The 21,957-nt window shown below is 43.6% G+C and overlaps 1 protein-coding gene across 5 annotated transcripts in view; it reads left to right on the top strand.

The window, feature by feature from the left end:
* ADPRHL1 (ADP-ribosylhydrolase like 1) overlaps positions 1 to 20,485 on the top strand; it is a 32,776-nt gene extending 12,291 nt beyond the window's left edge. Inside the window, exons 4-9 of one of the 5 annotated variants that reach the window (XR_010471775.1) lie at positions 1,242 to 1,382; positions 4,460 to 4,587; positions 8,130 to 8,262; positions 9,323 to 9,476; positions 10,199 to 10,333; positions 10,559 to 11,124. Coding sequence is in view for 4 of the 5 variants with exons in the window: in XM_005505429.4 (XP_005505486.2) it covers positions 1,242 to 1,382; positions 4,460 to 4,587; positions 8,130 to 8,262; positions 9,323 to 9,476; positions 15,500 to 20,285 (5,342 nt within the window). In the remaining variant the exon portion in view is untranslated. Of the gene's footprint in view, positions 1 to 1,241; positions 1,383 to 4,459; positions 4,588 to 8,129; positions 8,263 to 9,322; positions 11,125 to 15,499 lie in introns of those variants that run through there. The other 4 variants (XM_005505429.4, XM_065059359.1, XM_065059351.1 and 1 more) reach the window with 4 other exon arrangements.
* Positions 20,486 to 21,957: the final 1,472 nt, after the last annotated feature.

Here is a 21,957-nt window from a genome sequence, read left to right as displayed (position 1 = left end):
ACAGGGGGAGGGAGCTACCTGGAGAGCAGGCAGGAAGAGACTGCCAGCCCCCCTAACAACTTTTGGGCACATTTCAGCTTCTAACACCCTCTTCAACACCTGCTTCCCCTTGCTGGCTCTTGGTTTCACCCTGCTAAACATTCATGCTGAATGTGACACTCAAGGATCTTTATGGCAGCCAGGTTACATGCTGTCTGAGTGAGACCATTTGAGCTGAGCCTACCTGGCGTTATATTCTTTCTAAAAGCATCTATTGTATCTTGGGTTAGAGGTGCCTTTGGTCTGACTCAGTATTGTAGGTCTTATGGCAGAGAGAATGAGTAATTGTCTCATTTGGACTTGTAACCTGCTAAAGTAAATTGGTTTAATCTTCAGCAACATGCACAAAGTTCATGCATACCTCTATGCATGAGTAAACGCTTTTGAACCCATGCACCAAGAAAAGCACACGCATCAATACTTTGTTCACCTGGAGCCTATTTAAATGACTGAGTTGTTTTCTTAACCTTCTTTTGCATGTTGCACTGGGTTGGTCTTGTTGCCTTTGACAGAATGCCAAGAGCACAAGTCAATATGAGAAAGGAGTCCTTCAGTTCCTGATGTCATGGAAGCGTCAAGTACCTGTTAACAGAAAGTTCATCTTAAGGATATTCATATCCAAAGTGGAAGACCTAAATAGCCAGGCAGACAGCACATCTTACTTGGACAGTTGCTTCTTTCCTGCAAGGGGACATGGGTTTGTTTCCTTAGAGGGGAAAAAAAATTGTCCAAGAGAGGCATGGACTTGTCCCCTTAGAGTAAAATGATCCATTAATATTGTTAGATGTAACAAGCACAGCCCTTGGGCTGGATGACTCTGTAAGCAAGGTGATACAGCTTGTAATTGAATCACTTTGTATGAGTAAATTATTTCATGTGACTTCAGTTGGGAGACCTTCAGTATCACATTAGTGGATTTTGCTTATTTTTGACCCCTACCTCAATTTCTGTCATGTTACATCACTGAGAACAGAAACTTCCTTCTATGTAAAAATAAATCATAAACCAACGGGCACTGTGCATTAGCCAAAAACCTCAACGTGCCATGAGTCAGCCCGCATACAGGCAGAGATAGGTTATGTGCATTCATTAATCTACCTGACAACCATGAGGCATTCCACTAATGATTTTACGAGGGACATGACAAGGATAGTACAAGCACAGCCCGCACATTGGTAATCGTTGCTATCTGTGAATTCCAGGCTTTCTGGGGTCCCTGTGCACAGCTCTCTTTGTGGCGTACGCAATACAAGGGAAACCCCTTGCGCAATGGGGAAGAGAGATGATGAAGGTTGTGCCGATGGCTGAAGAATACTGCAAGAAGACCATTCGCCACATGGCAGGTAACGTGTCTGAATCAAGAGTTATTTTCTTAAAAATCTCTTCAGCTAGGAAGACACTGAAGAAATGTCACTCCCCAGTCTCTCTATTTTGCTGCTTCCCTCCCCTCTCCCATCTCCACAGGTTGTCGTCCTTCTTTCTTTGCTCAGACTGTCAGCTCTTCGCAGCTGGTGTCCTGTTCTTCTACCATCTGTTAGTTGCCTGGTATATTGGTGGCAAAAATACAAAGATATAGCAATGATAATACTCTACCGCACAGTTTTATTTTTAGGAAGGCTTCAAAGATTGCTGGGTGGGGGGCAGAGGAAGGAAATGGGTTATTAGGCAAACTGACTGCTGAGATTTCATCTCTCTTCCATCAATTAGCACAGTCCAGTATTTTCCATAAGAAAACTCACTGACATCACTCATTTTGCCAGGAAAAGTTCACCTGCAGATGCCTCCTGGCCAAGAGTTAGCTTTTGACCACAAATTCAGATTTGACTTGTTGCTTTTCTGAACAAATATTTAAGATACAGTCTGTTGCCTCCTTGTTTCAAGACAACTGAGCGTAACACAACTACTGAACTTGACATTGCTACTTTACTAATGCATGTGATCTTCAGAGCAAAGGTATCTTGCCAGGGAGTGATGCATTTGTAATGATGAGGTCTGCCATGGACAGATGAGTATCCTTACATTAAAACATCAAGGAAAGATGCTTTTCTGTTAATCTCAAGAGACAGCTGTTGAGAAAGATTGAATTAAATGAAAATCTTTATTCAAGAGTACACAGAAATGGAGATTTACCCAGGAAGTAAACCTACCACTTTAAAACCTGAAAGGAGCACTGGGGAGCCTTTCTGAAAGACCCCACATCTTCATCTCCGTCTCATTGCACGCCAGGATTTTTTTAGCCGAGACCTATGAGGAGCAGGTGCAGGATTAGCATGAGCGAGCTCCTCTTGGAGTGGCTTTGCAGCAGGTCCCTGTCACTCCACCCCAGCAAGACCCCTCGACGTGGAGGTATGCGGCGTGTTGGACTCCTGAGGCACGCTCTCCAGCTACTGCCCGTATTGTTGATTTTCATCCTATTTTGGTAGTGGGAAAAGTCTCTTGCATTAAAGTTAAGCTCCTTGGCTGGTGAGATGCACTGCAAAGAAATCCTGCCAAACAGAGTCCTCCAGTTTTAGAAAACTCTTTTTTAGCTGCATTATCCCCCGTGGATAATGAACACAGTGTTCAGTCACAGAGGGCTTGACACAGCACCCCTCTCTGATATTCTGGAAATTACTTGCCAGTTAGTCTTGTGGACCTGAATGTGACCATCATCTCAGGCTGAGCTTAAGGGACGGGGCAAAGCCTCGCTAGGGCTGGTGGCGTGGGATTTCTGAACACGCTACGGGTTGTCCATGCAACCAAAATCTCCTGCAACTGTAACTTGATCCCTTTGTTTTTGAGCCTGTGCATTGGAATAGTCACGCTTCCTTTCTTGTTGAGGTGCTACATAGAAAACATTCATTTTTGAGGCATTCTTGTTCTATAGTCGGGGGGATATAGGAAAAAAAAAACAAAGAAAGAAACCTGTTAGGTCACCTGCAGTTTCAAAAGTAGTCTTGGAAACAGCTGAAGAAGTGGGTGTTGGTAATTTACTTAAACTAACAATAATTTCTTTGTGTGACTTTATTTCCTCAAGATGTTCTCCTTGGCCTGATGGCTGTTAGTGCACTTTCACTCTGTTTTTCTAAACACCACCCCCTTTTCAGGGTTCTAACCGATGCCTTCCTTGTAATCAGTCAAAACTGGGGTGTGGACTCAGGAATAGGGCAGCTGCATATTCCCAGGTGTAGAGGGCCACATGATGGAAAGCTCATCCCTGTCTGGGGGTGGGGAACCAGCAACCCTGTGGAAGTATCAGATCCTAGAGGGCAGCTTGGAATTTTTTTTGCATGGATTTGAACTGCTTTAATGATCTTAATTGCCAAAGGCGGTCACCTGTATGGCACTTTGGGCAAAGAAGCAAAGTCAGATCACGTTCTTCAGAGAAACAGTTTGGTTGTGTTCTTGCTCCTCAGCCACTTGCAGCACACAACTGAGTGACCAAGGAGGATGGAAACAGGGAAAAAAGTGGCAATGCTTAGTTTTATTTAAAAACTATATGCTGGTAGTCTCATATTGAATTGCTAGTTCACCATGGCATACTGTCCCATCTCACCAATTTCTGACTCCTTACCCCATCAGCTTCCCAGGGATTTTGCTCAGGCCTCAGTTCTGCAGATGGATGCACATGTGTGTTTAACAGGCCAATAATGACTTATGTGCCTTTTTAAGCCTTTATAAAATGGTTGAACCAGAGCATTGGCTTAGAAATAAACTGAATTTAAAAAGACTATGGACATGTGCAAAGTTAAACATGATTAGGGATGCTCTTCCTAAAGTGACAGAAGAAGGAGAAAGACTCATGGCTATTGAAAAGGTTTATTTGCACAGGCACAGATAACAGATGTGTGTGTTATTCATCCCTTTTACTACACTTCGTATATATTATGAGCAAATGGAAATCTTGGTCTTTTGTATCTGCCTTTTCCTGAAAAACCACCCAGAAATGCTGTGAGAACAGAAACACTGTAGAAATTATGTGAATAAAAACTGGTAACTGAGGTAGGAGGCAATTTGTATCCAGGACATGCAAACATTTTTAGATATTCTTGAATCAGAATGAAGGAATATAAAAATTGGTATATAATTGATCTTTTTTTTCTTTTTGTTGACTCATATATCTTATCTTTTCCTTGGAGTGTTCCTCAGTAAGTTCTCTAAAAAACTCATTTTGATGTATTTTAATGTAATTTTAATACATCATAAAATAGCACAAGATTCTGAAAATATTTTCTTCTTTTTCACATCTTCTTTTTCCATTTAGACATCCCATTTCATGTTAAAATGCATAGTTAGTACATATGCCTGTTTAATGTATGTTACTGTAAAATACTTGATTTTTCAGGCCAGTCAATGCTGTAGTTTTCTTTTGAATTTCTTAAGTAGAACTGAAAATGTTGCAGAGATTAAATGCTACATCATTCATTTCTTTTCCATTCAGAATATCAGGAGCACTGGTTTTACTTCGAAGCCAAGTGGCAGTTTTATTTGGAAGAGAGAGAAATCAACGAGGAAAATCAGAATAAACCTGTCTTTCCAGACAACTACGATGCAGAGGAGAGAGAAAAGGTAACTGCAGCTTCAGAAAATGCTCAGAAAGGCTCTGATCCGAGAGGTATATTTTCAGAGTGACACACCAGTATTTTTTAACTGTTTCCAGTTCCAGAGCAGTCAAAAAGTCTTTTGTTTTCTTAAAAAAAAAAAAAAATGTCAAGAAAGAAAAAACAACTGCCATCCTTGGCTTGGTATATGTTAGAGTAAAAATGCATTTGCCACCAGCCCTGGGGTTGCTGCAATGGGAGGAAATGGTGCAGAGAGGTGGATCTCATGTTCAGATGTGTTGATGCCCAGAGCAGGTACAAAGTATAAGCCACGGCTATTTGCGGGTGGAAAAGGAAAATGTCTCTCCAGGGGCTCTCATTGAAGCCTAATGAAGCTGTGGCCCGACTCCCATAGAAATCCCCCTGTGTACTAGGGGGTGGACTTGGTTATGGTCCTTTGAATGGATGACAGCCATCCTAAGCAATTCTCTGCCAATGCAGGCTGTGGTCAGGCTAGTTTTAAGTGTCTCAAGAGATGTTGTTTCACCACGTCCCACGGGATACTATTTTATAGCATACATGATCTTTCCTTTGCCTCATGACTTCTGGTTGTATCTTCTTAACTCCAGAGAAATAACGTGTCTTCTTCCCTGGTGTTTATGGCTTTCTGAGATGTGCTGGCACCTCTCAACGCTCTCCACTTAGCAGCTAAGCAATAAGTATGTGGTTCTTGTCACCTTTTGCCATAAATCAGTCCCTTTTTTCCAGACTATTAAAGCACACTTCTATTCTGAGAAGTCACTTGGTATATTTTTAGGTGCTCATCTATGCAGTGAAAGGTGCCAATGGAAGATAGATTGACTGTGGATAATATGAAATGGCTCACTCTCAGCATAAAGATCTCCTTCCAGTTTTATTTTATTAATTCAGTGCCATGAATCTGTTGCTGGTTTTTTGTTATTTCCAGTTCTACTGGAGTCTTAGCAGAGGTTTATGAGAGATCAAAGTCAACAGTATTTCCCCATGATCATTTCAAGAGATAACTGCATGAATTCCTAATGCTAAAAGAAAATTTACCTTCATTGCCCAGACCAACTAGTTTGACCTATTGTGCTATTTATTTTGATGCACAAGAAAGGAAAATGTTGTTTGACGCTCAAGCTCCACCACCAGCCAGAGACCACAGCCTGAACAGAAGATGAGAGACTTAATTTGCTTATAAGCCAAGCATGGTTATAACCATGGAAAGAATAAATGAGGAGAAGGTAGCCATCCTGGCTACCTTTATCCCAGGGCTGTTTTCCTTTGCACTCTCTCCAAACTAACTGGCCACTTGTGTCTGGAGGGACAGCCATTTGACTTTCTACAGGCAATGAATAAAGCAAAAATGTCTGGCACCACTCTTGCCAACAGGTCACTGGATGCATGTTCCTACTTACCAGGTGCACCTTTCTGCAGGCATGTACCAGCTGCAGGAGACATGAAAGTGAAGCCCTCAAATGTGGCTTGGATTGATCTGAGTATGTTGCAAAGGCAATTTCCTTGTCTAAAAGAAATTACTTCTCAAAATGCTAAGAAGCAAATACTGCTTTCTATATAAACAGGTATAGAGCTTAAACTTAAATGTGAGTTAAAAGACAGAAGAAGGGCCAATGTAGGATAAATCATCATATGCATGTGGAATATTTTAGATAGACAGTGAATAGGCAGATATTGGTCCACATTCAGGATCAGCCTTGCTTCTGCAAACAAATCACTCCCCCTGCTCGCTTTCCCGTGCTGGACACGGTGTGTGTCAAAATGAGAGAGGAACCAAACCAAAGTCATCCAGGCCAATTTGACTCTAAGGATCTCATCCCTTTAAGATGGAGTTGCTTAAACCAGCACTGTGAAAGGACCCAGAAAGGGGAAAAAAATGGACAGAAAGGGAGTGCTAACCAGCAGCAGGTCAGTTCCTGGAGGGTGAGGAAGTCAAAGGCAGCTGTAACTACTGACTGCAGTGGTTTACAGCAAGGAGAAGACGTGTGAATTACCTCCAGGGCTTGGCAGCAGCTCAGTGCCTTCAGCAGAAGGGAGTGCATGTTGTCACTCCTGTCCATGCTCCCTGTCCTCACCACCCTTGCACCCCAGGGCAGCTGGGCTGGTGCCACATCACGGGGCTGCACCAAGGCAGAGGAGTCGAAAGGAGGCTGTGCTTTTGAAAACTTCGAGAGGTGCTGCCTTGGTGCAGTTAAGTCCTCCCAGGCTCGGTCCCAAGGACAGCAATCCCTAGTGTAAAGTGGTTTCATCAAGGCGAGATGACATCAGATGTGTGCAGAGCACCAGCGATCTTAAGGGCTAAACGAAGCGACACTTGAGCCGTCTGCCTGCGTACCCAGAATAGCACCTCCGCGCTTAGTCCTCTTGCCTTTCGTAGTACTACACATGTGTCAGTACTGCTCCACAGCATCCAAAATGCAGCAATAAGGCTGGAAAGCTTGCATGTGTCCAAGGAGAGCAGAAAGACACAAATACACTCTCTAGATTGGAAAAAAATAATAAATAAATAAAGCAGCAGAGTGAAGCTATAGTCCAATTCTGCCTTGTTTGATGTATATGCAGATAAACTAAAACCAAGTAAGGCAATGGCTGACGTGAAAGTGAATAGGCAGAAATGCAAACCCTTTATATATGTTGCAGAAGCCAAGAGCCAGCCACGCAGCAGCAATTCAATGTAACTTAAACTGCAGGAAATAAAGCTGCCTGTTTTCTTTAAAATAAGGTATTTTTTTACTACAAATTTATCAGTGTTCAGTTCGTTTGGGGATTTTGGGTGGCAAAACGTGAGTTCTGGAGGTACCTCCTCTAGAAAAAAAATCCAGTTTTCCTTTGCAAATGTAGCCATGGGCTTTGGAGTTTTTTCTTCTTTCTTCTCCTGGGGAAGAAATGTTTCTTACATTTGCAAATTATTTTCCTTCTTGTTCAATAAATGCTTGTGGAAGAGGAGAGAAAGAGTTTGGCAAGCAAAAGTCAGAGAGGGGGGCTTGAATTAACATTGTCTGAAATTGAGCCCCTACAGAAATTACTGAATCAGAACTTCTTCACCCCACATGTAACACTTGGCTAATTGAAACATTTGCAAATGTATGACAAAGAGGGTTGAGAATATTTCCCAGAGGCAGGAAGAGGACTGAAAAAGTAAGTCCTTACCAAGATAGATATTTTAAATAGTAAAGAATTTATGGAGTGTCAACTTGGAATCTATCTTGATCTACTTTTTTGGCATTCTTGGCTTGCTTAAATTAAGCCATGTTCTTGGCCTGCCAAGTATGTGGTGCGTTAAGCTGAGGTGAGGGCTTATCCCTGCACCTCAAGCATCACCTAGGGTGGGGTAGCTCATCCTGTGCCGCAGGCAGCAGTGCAGGCAATGATGCAGGCAATGGTGCGGGCAATGATGCAAGCAGTGCTGCAGCCCTTTACGTGCGAGGTGAACCATTCCCAGCTAGCAGGGGGTAAGCCACCCTGGCGCAGCCATGGTCCCCATGTCCCCAATTCCAGTGCCCTACCCTGATGTCACCATCTCTCCTGCAGACATACAGGAGGTGGAGCTCGGAAGGCCGGGGGGGAAGACGAGGTCATGACGCCCCCATGATCGCCTATGACGCCTTGCTGGGCTGCGGCGGGGACTGGACAGAGCTTTGCAACCGCTCCATGTTCCATGGAGGTGAGGGATCCCTGTGCCTCCCACCCCCAAGAGAGCCCTCCCACCTGGTAGCTCCCTTGGATGGCCAATCTGCCATGCTGCCCCTTATGTCTGCACCCCTGGTTTTACCCCTGAACTCCCTTCTTGTGACAGCAGCCAGCACACAAGCCGTTCATGCTGCTTTTCACAGTATCACATTATCACAGTATGTTTGGGATTGGAAGGGACCTCAAAAGATCATCTAGTCCAATCCCCCTGCTGGAGCAGGAACGCCTAGTTGAGGTCACACAGGAACATGTCCAGGCGGGTTTTGAATGTCTCCAGAGAAGGAGACTCCACAACCTCCCTGAGCAGCCTGTTCCAGTGTCTGTCACCCTCACTGAGAAGAAGTTTTTTCTCAAATTTAAGTGGATTTTCAAATGTTGCTCTGTGTAAGTCTCACAGCTTTGAGAGGTGCATGAAAAGAAAATTCAGTATGACTTAGTAAAGGGCTGGGATCTTCCTCAGTCAAAATGCCAGTGCCTTTGGCAGTGCAACCTTCCAGCTGCACATAGTGAAATCGAGCCTGGTGACAAGCCTTTGCTGCAGACTTTGGTAGTCACAAACCCACGATCACTGCACAGAGCACCGATGCTACTCACTGTGGCTAGGTGGTTTAAAGCATGTGCCACACCATGCTGTGCTGTGAGGAAGGTACACACTCCAATCCAGGACATTTGCCATTTGCAGTCCCTGCTACAACCACCTTTCCATCCTTTTTTTCCTAGCAATGGCTAGCTGCTTGCAACAGCTGTTGTGTTGGAGTGGATTTTCCCCAAACCAAATAAGTTTCTAGCCCAGGAGCGCATGCTGCAGAGGTGTCACTTCATCCTTGCCTTGGCATCACCCTCCTCCCTAGTCATCCTCACCTGGCACCTCCAGAGGCAGGGCATGGGGTGGTGCAAGACTTGGGACTGACCAAACATTCCCCCACCACACTCCATCGGCAGTGTAATATTTCCTCCTCTGTGCAGAGCAGGCTTTGGTTTGTGTATGTGCAAGTGACTCTAAGAGACCATTGCAATTGTGCTTAAACTTGCAGGAGAAAGCGCGGCTACTGGGTCTATTGCTGGCTGCCTGTACGGCTTGGTTTACGGCCTAAGCAAGGTCCCCAAAGGCCTGTACCAGGACCTGGAACAACGGGAGAGGCTCGAGTACCTGGGCGAGAATCTATACCGACTATCCATGGAGGAAAAGTAAAGAGGCTTCTGCCATTTTCTCTTTCTATAAAGACTATATCAAACCCTGTAGATAACTGACTGACGTCCATAGCAAAGGAATTAGCTGAATTATTCAAGAGTGATTAGATGTTTACGGTCTTTGTGGGTTTTTTTACAGATGTAGAGATTTCTGAGTATAGAGTGCTACTTAAACCAGTCAGATAATTTCAAGTGGAAAAAAAAAATAAAACCTCTTTTGATTGATTTCAGTCTAACTTGCTATAATACCACTTTCTAAACAGCTATGACCAATAATTACAAATATGAAGTTAATTTTCAGAACTAATGCTTTCCTGCAAAACTAATGGTAGTACCCACTTATTGGGATATTCTCTGTATATTTGACAATCCTTTCACCACTGCTGTTCCTCCTTGTTCTCAAATCTAATGTGTCTGTGACACTTGTAAACCTAATGTCTCACAGATTAGCTTTTAATGAACCACTGATCCCTGCATCAGCACTGTGGTGCAAGGTATTGTTACATTAGAAGCTTCCAAAAAAGGAAAAGCCAACACTAAAAATACCCCCAAGGAACAGCAAAGCATCAGTGCATCTAAAATTTCTTTTATCATTCTTCATAACAAAAGTTGCTGGGTTTTGTTTGTGGTTTTGTTGTTTTTTGTTAATAGAACTGGCTGAAATATTTGTAAATGAATTAATCTTACACTATTTTCTAACCATCATTATTTATTTTTAGATTGGGCAGATTATATGTTGCTGTATCAGTATCAGAATTTTTGGCTGAGGTATTCAAGCAGTTGTAATAGGTCAACAGTCAGGCTGTGATACATTTCACAAGTCTGAGCACCACAAAAACCCCAGGAAGAAAACGGTAACAACTGCTTTACCTTTTTCTTTGTCCATCTTTCCTTTTACCTTGTTTTCCTTTACATTTTTTCCCTTTTTAACCTTTTTCTCCTTGTCTTGCCTTTCTTTGCCTTGCCCCACCTATTCAACTTCTTCAACTTCTTTTTTTCCCCTTTTTCTTAATTTTCTTTTTTTTTTCTTTTTTCTTTTTATTTTCTTTTTTAAATTTTTTTTTGTTTTATTTTTCAAGAAAACCAACAAACTGTGATTCAGTTAAAAGCTGCATACAGCAGACAAAGTAAACAGCATACCTTGGTGAAGGAGATTCTGATGCACCTGCAGCAGCACAGGCACAAATCTGGAATCCTCAATGAAATGACACAGAAGAAGTGAGCGCAAAATTTGTCCCCGGTGTTTAACCTTGTATTTCACCTCAGAACTTCAGAAACTGAGATCTATGTAGCACTTTCTATTTTCCACTGTGAGTGATTTCCTACGTGGTGTTGGTTTCTCCTATCTTTCTCCAGCTGCTGAACTGCATTTTAAAAAGATATTACAGCTAAAAATACATAAGTACTTTCCTACCCCTTTTTCCATGTAAGCAATTGCTGGAATCGTCAGTGGGACACTATGTGGCAGAAAGAGGAGCAGGTGATCCCCGTCGTTATGAATAGTAGCCTGCATGACAGAATCCATATGAAAAGATTTTCCAAACTATGAGCTACTTCAAACACTGTTTGAGCATGTTGTCTCTGCAGCTTCGCAAGGTGCTTTCTCATTTGCTTTGGAGATACATTAAACTAAAAGGAGCATTTGTGTCAGTAGCTTTTGATTTAAGAGAACACCTAGACTTTCTAAAAACATTCCTTCTAGTTTAGGATGCCTCTAGCATACCTGTAATAAATTCAGCAATAGAGAAGAGAGAAGAACATATCCTGCATAAGGTAGGATTTTCTCCAGTACTTTGGCTTTTCCTCTTCCCTTAGGAAAAAAAAAACCTGCATACACAAAAAATGAAGAGTGTTCATAACTGTTCCCACTTCACCTTCTGTCAAGGTGGGGGAGTGTCAAGGGAGGTGATTCTGCCCCTCTGCTCTGCTCTGGTGAGGCCCCACTTGGAGTCCTGTGTCCAGCTCTGGAGCCCTCAGTGCAGGAAAGACATGGACCTGTTGGAGAGGGGCCAGAGGAGGCCACAAAAATGACCAGAGGGCTGGAACAGCTCTGCTGTGAGGACAGGCTGAGAGAGTTGGGGTTGTTCAGAAGAGAAGGCACTGGAGAGACATTATTGCAGCAGTTCAGTACTTCAAAGAGGCCAATAAGAAAGATGGGGACAGACTTTTTAGCAGGGCCTGTTATGACAGGACAAGGGGTAATGGTTTTAAACTAAGGGAGGGTAGATTCAGGTTAGACATGAGGAAGAAATTTTTTACAGTGAGGGTGGTGAAACACTGTCCCATATTTCCCAGAGAGGTGGTAGATGCCCCATCCCTGGAGACATTCCAGGCCAGGCTGGATGGGGCTCTGAGCAACCTGATCTAGTTGCAGATGTCCCTGCTCATTGCAGCAGGGTTGGACTAGGTGACCTTTGAATGTTCCTTCCAACCCAAACTTTTCGGTGATTCTGTGATTCAGAGAGAAATAAGATAATCTAACTTAAAAGGCAGTTCCCAAAGACTGGACTTGTAAAGCACCATTTCTGCAGTTTTTTAGGCGAATGGTGTGTTGGTCATCATTTCAGTGACAACAGTAAAAAGGCCTGTGCATTGGTCTGAGCAGGCAGAGATACTTCCAGTTGCCTTCCTTAGCTACAGGCACCTCTTCGAAATGAACACCGTGCAGAGCCGGGCAGCGACATGGATGCCTGAGGACGAGGAGGCCTACAGGAAGTAGCATCTTGTGTCTTCCAGCTCATGGCCATATCCCCAGAGCCAACTGACAGGGAGTCAGAACAACACATCAGCCTCTGGCAGCTTCTGCAAGTTAGACAGTGTTTTTCACTTCTTTTCCAGTCTTTTGATGAAGTCTCTGTTGTGCTGCCTCCTCCTGCCCCTGGACTGTCCTGAGCACTGCCCACACAACAGCTAGTCCTTCAGGTTGCCAAGCTATGCAAAACGATGGTTGGATATTTAACATGTAATTCAGGGTCAAGAGACAGGAACTTCTCTTCTCCACACCAGGGACGGTAAACCAGAAATTCCTTCAGTCATATGATTTTAGCAAATGCCATGTGATGCCACCACCTCCTGCTACTCAGCAGCCTCCAGAGCCCTAACAAAATGGAAAGGCATGTTGGTGCAGGAGGGTGCAGGCAGGGCTGGGGGAGAACATGGTCTCTTCTCCCTCTGCCACAGCACATCAGTTCTCCTCCACTCCGTGACACACTGATATCTGCTGCTGAGGTTTCCCTGGGACAGGCTAGCCAGCAGGATAGGGTTGCACCATCACCCGTTAGCATATCAGGCTGTTGCCACTCGGATTCTGCCATGATAAGTGTCACCAAAGAACCTATAAATAAAAAACGAAACTGCCTGTCTTATGCATCTTAATTATTCATGGGCCAAGAAGAGAGGAAATGTCTGAAGGTGGCCTTGCCTCCTCTGGAGGTCCAAGCAGTCTGTCCTACAGACACTGAAAACCATGCATTAGCACTCCCAGAAAACAGAAGCACACCAAGGTAGCAGCACACACATTAAAAATGGTGAAAACCAGCGTCTCCAGGGGAGGAGAAGGTGAGGAGGCTGAAGTCCATACTGGGCCATTTCACAGCACCAGGGATGAGCCCAGACATCTGCCTTGTCATCTGGCGTAACTCACACCACTGAGAAGTGACTTCTGGTGTGGAGTTTCCCTGTACCTGGGGGTACCTTCCCAGTTCCTCTCAGCCACAGATGGGACTAGAGTTGACTATCTACAGTTGATATAGAGGTGACTACATTTCATTGAGAGGTCACGAAAAAAAACTCAACCAAAACAGAACAAATACTCAACCCATGCAACATGTCTTTGCACTTAAGGCAACGCAGTATTCCCACAAATGCTACCTTTCAGACAGCAGCCTGAAAGAACACTCTGGCATACATTTTGCCAACAGCATAAAAGGAAAACTCTAAACAGAGCTCACTAGCAATATATTTTAATGAAGCTGTTCAAATTGTATAGCTCATAAGTGATTAATTACTGTGAATATTCCTTGCAGAGAGGGTCTGATCTCCTTCCCTTCACAATCAATAGTAGTTTGGCTATGTTGACTTCACTGAAAGCAGGACTGGTCCATATTTTACTATGGCCATTTATTGTATCCAAAGTAGTCTGGAAGGGAGAGGTAAGCAAAGTATCTGGTCCCACTGCTGTTTTGAGAGATCGGAGATGACCCTAAATCACACTGGTTGATGGCCCCACGTGTGTTTCTGAATATACCAGCCACTTCTTAGGGAGGAGAGGAGTGGTCTTCTGCCATGGCAAGGCTTCAATCAAAATAACAGTAGACCAGCTGCAGGAGGGAGAATGAAGCAGGATATTTTTAGCCTCAATTACACCCCGAGTTCTGTTCTTTTTTTTATTCTGAAAATTTCCAGTCATTAAAAACTAGGATCTTGGTGTAAGACAGGAGTCTTGCTTCCTTGGCTGTGATCAAATCAAGTAAGGGAAAGGGTAGATGTTACCACATTGTGCACATGGGAGCCTGCACCTGTGCTATGCTGAAATGTGGTTGTTCCAAATCAAAACCTACAAAGTATTGTTTGTCACATTAGACATGTGCCAGTTGTCATGCTTTTTTCTTTTATTGGCCTTTATAAATATCTACAAAGTCATTATAAATAGACCTTCTTCCATTCAAGATGGCAACTTCATCCCACTTGCGAGGGATGTAATTTTCAATATGTGTACTTGAAATGCAGCCAAGTGGAATCCAAATGTCATGACCCGACTGGACAAGGACTGGCCCCCCCACTTTGCAAAGAGCCTCCACAATATTGGAGTGGGGGGCTGGGTCCAATTTCTTTCAGAGTCCATGGGGTACCAGCCTCTGGGGCATAGCTGGGCCTTTCGAGGCTTATACTCCCTGAAAGGTGAGCCTCTTTCCAGCCTTTCTCCATCTTCTATATGTGGGCTTAATTTAAAGAATTTCTTTTGCCACTTCTGCTCATAAAAATTAATCCCTTCCCAGTATGCAGGCTGCATTCTGTGCATGAAGCTATTTCACTGCACAGTGAAGTAGCTTTCCAGCTTTTTGTGGTGTCAGAAAGCTGACACCTCTTAGTTTTTTTCCCTCCTAGCCCCATCTATTGTTATTGACTTCACACTCCAGCTTTTGTGCTGAGTTCAGTATTTTATTTAGTAACTGATCCACACCAATTAAAGCATTGTCTAAATCCTCAGCTGTCCAAGGGTCTGATTCTTCAAACTCAAGCCTAGATCCAACATACCAGCCTTTTTGCTCCAGATTATAAAGTGGGTTGTATTCAAGGGGCATTGCCAGGGTTGTTATGGTGTTGCTATGCTTCACAGAGGAGATATAAGACCATAGTCCTGATGCAGGATTTGATTTGCTGTCAAAAAGCAAGTTGTGCAAATCCTGTGGGTTTGGGTTTGTTTTGTTTTGTTTTAATTCTGGAGAGGTACCTGCTGACTTCTAACCTGTACCAACAGCAAAGACTCTCAGTGGCATATTTGTGCTCCTCAGCCTTGATATTTTGTTTTAATGGTTTGAGTCTGGTTTTGTAATACAGAGACAGAACCATGTTTACCCGCTAACTGCATTTTCATCATATTTTTCTTTGCCTACACTTTACCTAGCAGGAGAGGAAAACACCTTCGATGTTGCCCTCATATTAGAACACAGTAATACCAAATGAGTAAGGAGTGGCATAGAGGAGACGTGACCAGCCCAACTAGCATTGCTTGCTCCCCTAAGTGCTTCCACTGGCCACAAACCACAGAAGAGCGAGCTGAGAGTGCCATGTGGGATGATGTGAGGCCCTGCACGCTCCTACTGCACCATGTCTCATGAAGCTTGTAAAGCACTTTGCACGCTTTTTAACAAGCCACTAACTGCAAATCTCTTAAGAAGTTCTAAATGAATGGATTTTTTTTTCCATTTTATGTGCAGCAGCATGCCATTAAGGCAAAATAAGGAAGTAGCAGCAATGTTGATGACTTGAAAAGAACATTCGTGTTTTCTCTTGCGCAGCACCAAAAGCACACGCTTTTCTGGAGATGATAAGATGCTGGTAGACCCTTTGGTGCTGAAGAAGAAGCTCAATAGGATGGCAACGGAGCAAGGGGCCTTTGCTGTTCTCAGCAGCCTGCTGCAGTACGTCACTGAGCTCGCAGCTGGCGATCCGCAGCTCAGGAGCAAGAGGACAAAATGGGCAGAAGGTAAAGAAAATAAGGTGAGTTCTAATCAGCCTTGTCCAGATCCAAACAGGGGCCAGCATCCAACCAGATTTCAGCTCTTGCGGTCCAGATTTCTAAACAGCAATCGGGAGCCATACACCAAAAAAAGAAGAGAAGTCGGCAAACTGGTCATTAAAGAGAAGCTGTGGCTGAGCAGGGCTGGTAACAAGCTGGACAGAAGCAGGGACAGGAAAGGGGATGGAAAAGCAGCAGAGGAGGATGCAGACATAGCGCTCGGTGAAAGGGCCAAGTGGAGCAACACGAGTGGGAAAAACACAGTGAAGAACATTCTGAAGAAATTTTTAGCTGCTGAAGAAAAGGAAGCCAAGGAGAAGCCTCCCAGCTGGACAAAGAAAGGGCCAAACAGTGGTTTGCCAAAAATAGTCAACAGGAGTTCGGTCATGTCCAAACTGAAGGAGCAGTTTGAACAAAGTGCTCTCTGCTCAGCCGCAGAGGTGAAAGCATCGCTCTTGCGCAAAGGTGAGAAAAAGACTAAAAACTTCCCAAGCAGAAAAACTATTCGCAAGCCAGAGGTCAGAGTGTTACGCACAGCAGCAATGACAGCCACAGGTATAAACACTCCAGAGTCCCAATATTTAGTGTGTTCCACAGTCCCTGTACCCAGACTCAGTGTTGCTACCAAAATTAACCATCCTTGGAGCTGGGCGAAAAATGATGCTGCGAAGCAGCCTTTTGGTCACGACACACCACTGAAGGAAAAGTGGGGGGCTGACAGAGAACACGGGGAAAATGAAACATCAGGAAATGCAGCACAGGACAGAGAGGACAAAGAAGAGTTACTGGTGGCACCCGAGGCCACGTCCGATGCAAAGGATCATGCTGAGGCTAAAACAGATTCCACAAAACAAGAACCCAACTTCAAGACTAGTCTAGATAGCTCTTCTACTACCTGTAAAAACAAAGCTCTTGCAGACTGTGTTCCTGCCTTGTCTGAACCTAGTCTAGACTGCAACAGGAATAACATGCCGACTGGGCCTGATATCTCTTCACTATTGGGGATTCCCAATGCTGTGCAACATGTTAAGGAAGACAGTCCACCTTCTAACTCATCTTACTCTAACACAGCTGGAGGATCCTGTGAAAAAGGTCCTCAGGACACTAGAACAAGTGAGATTCCTAAAATAACTATGTATGTATACAGTTCAGAGGAAGCTGACACAGAGCTCATGCAGCCAGAAAAGGATCATTTATTTGCAGGTCAAAAGTGTTTCCCAGAGCCGAAAGCACTAGAAGACATTCTGCCATATCACTCTTCAGGAGTTCAAGTATCTTGTGAAATTGAGTCTCCCATGGAGGATAGACAGACAACTCTCCTAACACCAGCTTCTGGCACAAGGCCACCCATAGTCCAAAAAGAGGCACCGGGTTTAAGAGGCAGATGTTCTGAGGAAGACAAAGAAGGAGCGAAATATCACAGTGAAGACACAATATCCTCTATGTCTAGCAAAACTGATAGTGATGTCGTAGATAAAAAGGAAGAGGATAATAAAGTTCCCACCAGCCAAATGCAAAATGAATCAAAAACCAAGCAGCCACAGCCACCTCAAATGCCCAGCCCACAAAATAACTTCGGTGATTCCAGTGCTGACTTTTCAAATCCAGATGTAAATCCTACTAAACCCACACTGTCCTCAAATGAGAGACAGGAGCAGAAACCTGGTGCTGCAGAAGAAGAGTACATCTCTTCTCATTTGGAAAAGACACAAAGCCCTTTGCCAGGTGACCTTGTGAAGCACAGCTTCTACATCGCAGAAGAAGATTTTGGGAAGGTCAAATTATCTTCATCAAACGAAATGATGAATCATGAAAATAATCAAGCCCTGGGCAGGAGTACCTTGACTGACTTGGAGACACATCACAATCAATCCAAATCTTTCACTGAGCGTGAAGAGGCCACTGCAGATGAGATACCATGGCCTGATTCTGAGGCATGGCAGCTGCCCTCATCAACCTCTATACCAACACCAATGAGTGGGATTGCAGGACAGAGAATTCATCACACTCTTCGAAATCCCCCAGCTCTTCCATCTCCCGATCTGGTGAGACAAGCAGCTGGTGGTCTGGGAGATAAGCATGACAGCCATGGCTGGGAGAAGCAACCACCACCCCCTTCAGATGAGCTGACAAACCATGGGAATGATACGATGGTAGAGAAGAAAATTGCATATGATTTTAAGAACCAAATGGTGTCCCCAAATCATGATACAGAAAATGAAAACTCTACAGCTGAAGAGACAAATACACATCGGAGATTTGAGAACTGTCTTTCACTTTCAACCAAGAAGCAAGGAAAACTTGAAAATAAAACCATGCTAGCAAGAAAGCCCCTCTTACCCTTGGAGAAGAAACAATCAGCAGCTTCAGATTATACCATGAAGCAAGGAAGTGATATGCTGGCAGAGAACCCATTTCCTTCATCAATTGAACCGGTCTCAGACCAAAACAAGCATGCAAAAGGTACAAATAAGGTCTCCAAACCTACAAAGGATACACTCCTGTCATCAGATGATGACATGAAGCATGAGAGTAATAGGAGGGAGACAGAGGAGAGAGAAGAGAGTAATGTCTTGCATAAATCTGAGAAGGAACAAGTATCCATACCAAGTGATACAGTGGATCATGATAATAACTCTTCAAACAAGAAGAATGCTCATAAGCCTCAAACATCCCAGTTACCTTCCTTGGAGCATGATAACAACGTTCAAGGAGTGGAAAATACAGGGCAGAATCTGAAGCATCTAACACCTTCAAGAGATTTTGTGAAACATGAACATGATATGACAGTAGATGAAAACATCTGCTGCAATAATGGGAAACATCTCCTGTCCTCATCAGATGAACCAATGAAATGTGCAAATGACAGTGCAGGGGAAAAAAACATCAAGTCAGACTTCAAGAATTATTCAAAGCCACCAAGTAATACATCAAAGCAGGACAATAAGACCAACAAAGAGGAGAATATCCCTCACAATTTCAAAAATGAACCAGTGAAGCACAAAAAGAATTGTGAAGAAGAGTGGAATAATTTGTGTGATCCCAAAAGTCAAACACCATTACCAAATCCATTGACGAAGCAAGACAAGAAATCAAATTCTCTAGAGACACAGAAACACAAGTCACCAGATGACTTTGTAGAGCCTGAAACTAAGTCAGCCGACAAAAAGACTAAACATACCTCTGAGAAGCTGCAGGTGCCTTCTTCAAACAAAGTGCTGAAGCCTCAAGGAAGAAGACCTTCAGGAGAGAGGAAGCAAAAGACACCAGCAGCTGAGGACAACAGGTCACCTGAAACAAAGGCTGTAGAGTATGATAATGAGCACCATTGTTCTGGGAAGTACCAGCTACCTCCTTCAAAAAAATCAGCAAAACATGAGGAAAACACTCCAGGAGGAGAAAAGCAGCAAGTAAGATGTGAAGATATTATGATGCCAGATATGAATGCTGCAAAAGAGAAGAACAGATTACCAGGTTTCAGGAAGTATCGATCAGTATCATCAGAAACATTGGTTAAGCCTCAAGGAAAAGATACTCCAGAACAAAAGCAACAAAAATCAGCTTCTGCAGGTTTTAAGAAGACTGGTATTAGTGCTGTAAAAGAAAAAGGTGGACATCCAGACTCTGAGAAGTCACCCTCTTCAAAGGAAGTGGTGGTGAAGTCCCAAGAAAAAAATGCTTCAGGGGATAGAAAGCAAAAGATACCAGGAGCAGAGGACATCAGGTCACCTGAAGCAAAGGCTGTAACAGAGGTCAATAAACACCAGCATCCTGGGAAATATCATTTACCTCCTTCAAGTAAATCAGCAAAGTCTGACAAAAATACTCCAGGAGGAGAAAAACAACAAACTGTATCTGAAAGTTTTACAAAGCCTGATGCAAGTGCTATAAAAGATAAAAGCAAAGATCCAGGTTCTGGGATGTGTCAGTCCCCACCTTCCAACTTGCTGGGAAAGCCTCAAGAAAAGAACACCACAGACAAAAAAAGGCAATCATCACCACCGCCACCTGATGAAAAAACGACATATGAAACTGGTAGTCCAAAGAAGAAGAGTGGACCTGAGAGAAGAAAGAAAAACCAGCCATGCTCTTCAGCTCAATCAGAGAAACATGGCAATGGTGGCTCAGGAAAGGAAGGCCCCATGGGTGACTTCAAGAGCTATCAAGCTCCATTACCAAGTGGTGGCATAAATTGTAAAAGCAATACTGTCCTCAAAGACAACAATTTGTCTAATATAGAGAACTCCCCAAAATCATCCTCATTTCACACTGCATCAAAAGATGAGGAAAATCCTGATGGAAACAGGAAAAAACAGCCTGGATTTAAGAAGTACCAGGTGCTCTCATCAAAGAGCTTGGTGAGGCATGGGAAAGACGTTGCTGGAAGGGACGGGAGCTGGCAGGCAGCTGACAAAACAAGTGACACAAAAGCAGAACTGGAGGACTGCTCTAAAGCAGCAGCATTCTCAAAATACACAGTAGAAAGCTACAGTGAAAGCCCCCTAGATTCATCCTTCAAGCCATTGATCATTAGAGTAACTGACACATTTAAACATCACAGCTAAAATTTATGGCTACAGCTTAGCCAAGAACTTACAACTGATCATGTTACCGATTCTCTTGATCTTTCTTCTTTCCTTTACTCTCCAGGGCATTATATTATCATTTTTTAATCACAAGGACATTGGTGTGCATTTATCTGAGCTGGGCTTTTTTCTTTTCTTAAACATTAGCCTGAAGAAATGAATTAAATTAATCACTGCAAGTGAATTAGCTAATCACTGAATTAATCATCGGTTCATAAATTAAATATGAGAAAGTCTTTGAGATCAGTGTGAATTCAGCCCTGCTTCAGACTCTCCTTCCTAATAATGGGTTTTGTTTGTAACAAAGACAACTGTTCAGGGTGAACTCTATTTGTATTTACTTATTCTAATGAAACTCCACTAGTACTTCTTCCAGGAATGGTGGTAAGCAGTGTCAGCTTTAATTATGTCAAAAAACACTTGTTCTAAGCTCTGCCTTTTCACAGACTAACAGGAACTGTTGATCTATTGCTGTACTGAGTGATGCTGTTAGCAGAAGTAGTGATGGAAAGAGGGGAATGCTTCATTTATCTGCAGAAAAATCCTCAAAGGACGTTGATTTACTGTGAATGCGAATGTTCAGCTTCATTAATATTAATACTGGAAAAATAGTGATTTAACCTCCTTTGAAGCTATTTGCACTTTGGCCATACACTGTATGCATTATTATTGTAAAGACACACCATTTCAAGGGATTCTTAATTACTGCAGATGAACACGCAACAAGTGTTAGAGCTCAGAAAAGCTTGACGCTGAAGGGCCCTGAGGACCTCTCCTGAGGACAATGTAAGCTGGAGAGACTCAACACCTTGCCAGGGCTATTCAGCTCTTCATGGGACATCTGTCCCACTTCAAATCCTGGAGTGCATGGACGTGAGGCAGGCACCACAGCTCACGTTAAAAGTCTTACTAAGTGTTTATTTTACAATGCAATGTGAATCAGAGCACTAAGAAGCACCCAGTGTCTCTGAATCCTGCTAATGGGATATGATTTTTTTTTTGTGTTTACAGTAATAGGAACTTCTGTGCAAAGTCTGCATATGACAAACATTGTCTTGGAGAAGTGAGGGCAGTGTTGCTGCCTTGGGTGTCATAGCAAAGCTGTGACAGATGGAGAAATCTTACAGCACCATTCTCCCATACACCGGTTTAGCTTAGCATTGTAACCACACGTTCAGGCTAACACTGACTCTGGAGGAACCCTAAAGGCACATCCTAAGGACACTTCAGAAAATTGCAAAGCTATCCAGAAAGAAAAAGGGTTTACTCAAGCGAGTTCTGCTCCCCGGTGGTGGTGACTTCCCTTTGCTTTTTAAGACGCTCTCCATGACCGCTCTCTGTGCAGTCAGGGGCTGCCTGTTCCTCCAGCCCAGGTTGGCAGAGCGCCCCAAACCTCTGCCAGAGAGGGAACGAGGACAAGAGCAGGCTGGCAGTGAGCTGAGATCAAACCCCTTTGCCAGTACAATGTGCATGAGTCACATATACAACAACTGGGCTGGCCTGGCCGGGGACGCTTGCTGCGAGGAAGAAGGGACGTGAACATCGTGTCCCCTGGCTGCTGAAGAGGTTTACACCTTGATTTTTTTCCTTCACCATATACCAAGAATTGGGTTTTCTGGCATCCAGAGTCTCACAAAATGAAAATCACATA

This window comes from Columba livia, chromosome 1 (genome assembly GCF_036013475.1).
Source record: "Columba livia isolate bColLiv1 breed racing homer chromosome 1, bColLiv1.pat.W.v2, whole genome shotgun sequence".
Classification (NCBI taxonomy): domain Eukaryota; kingdom Metazoa; phylum Chordata; class Aves; order Columbiformes; family Columbidae; genus Columba; species Columba livia.
The sequence above is the reverse complement of the archived record's forward strand: the minus strand, read 5'-3'. Positions and strand labels throughout refer to the sequence as shown.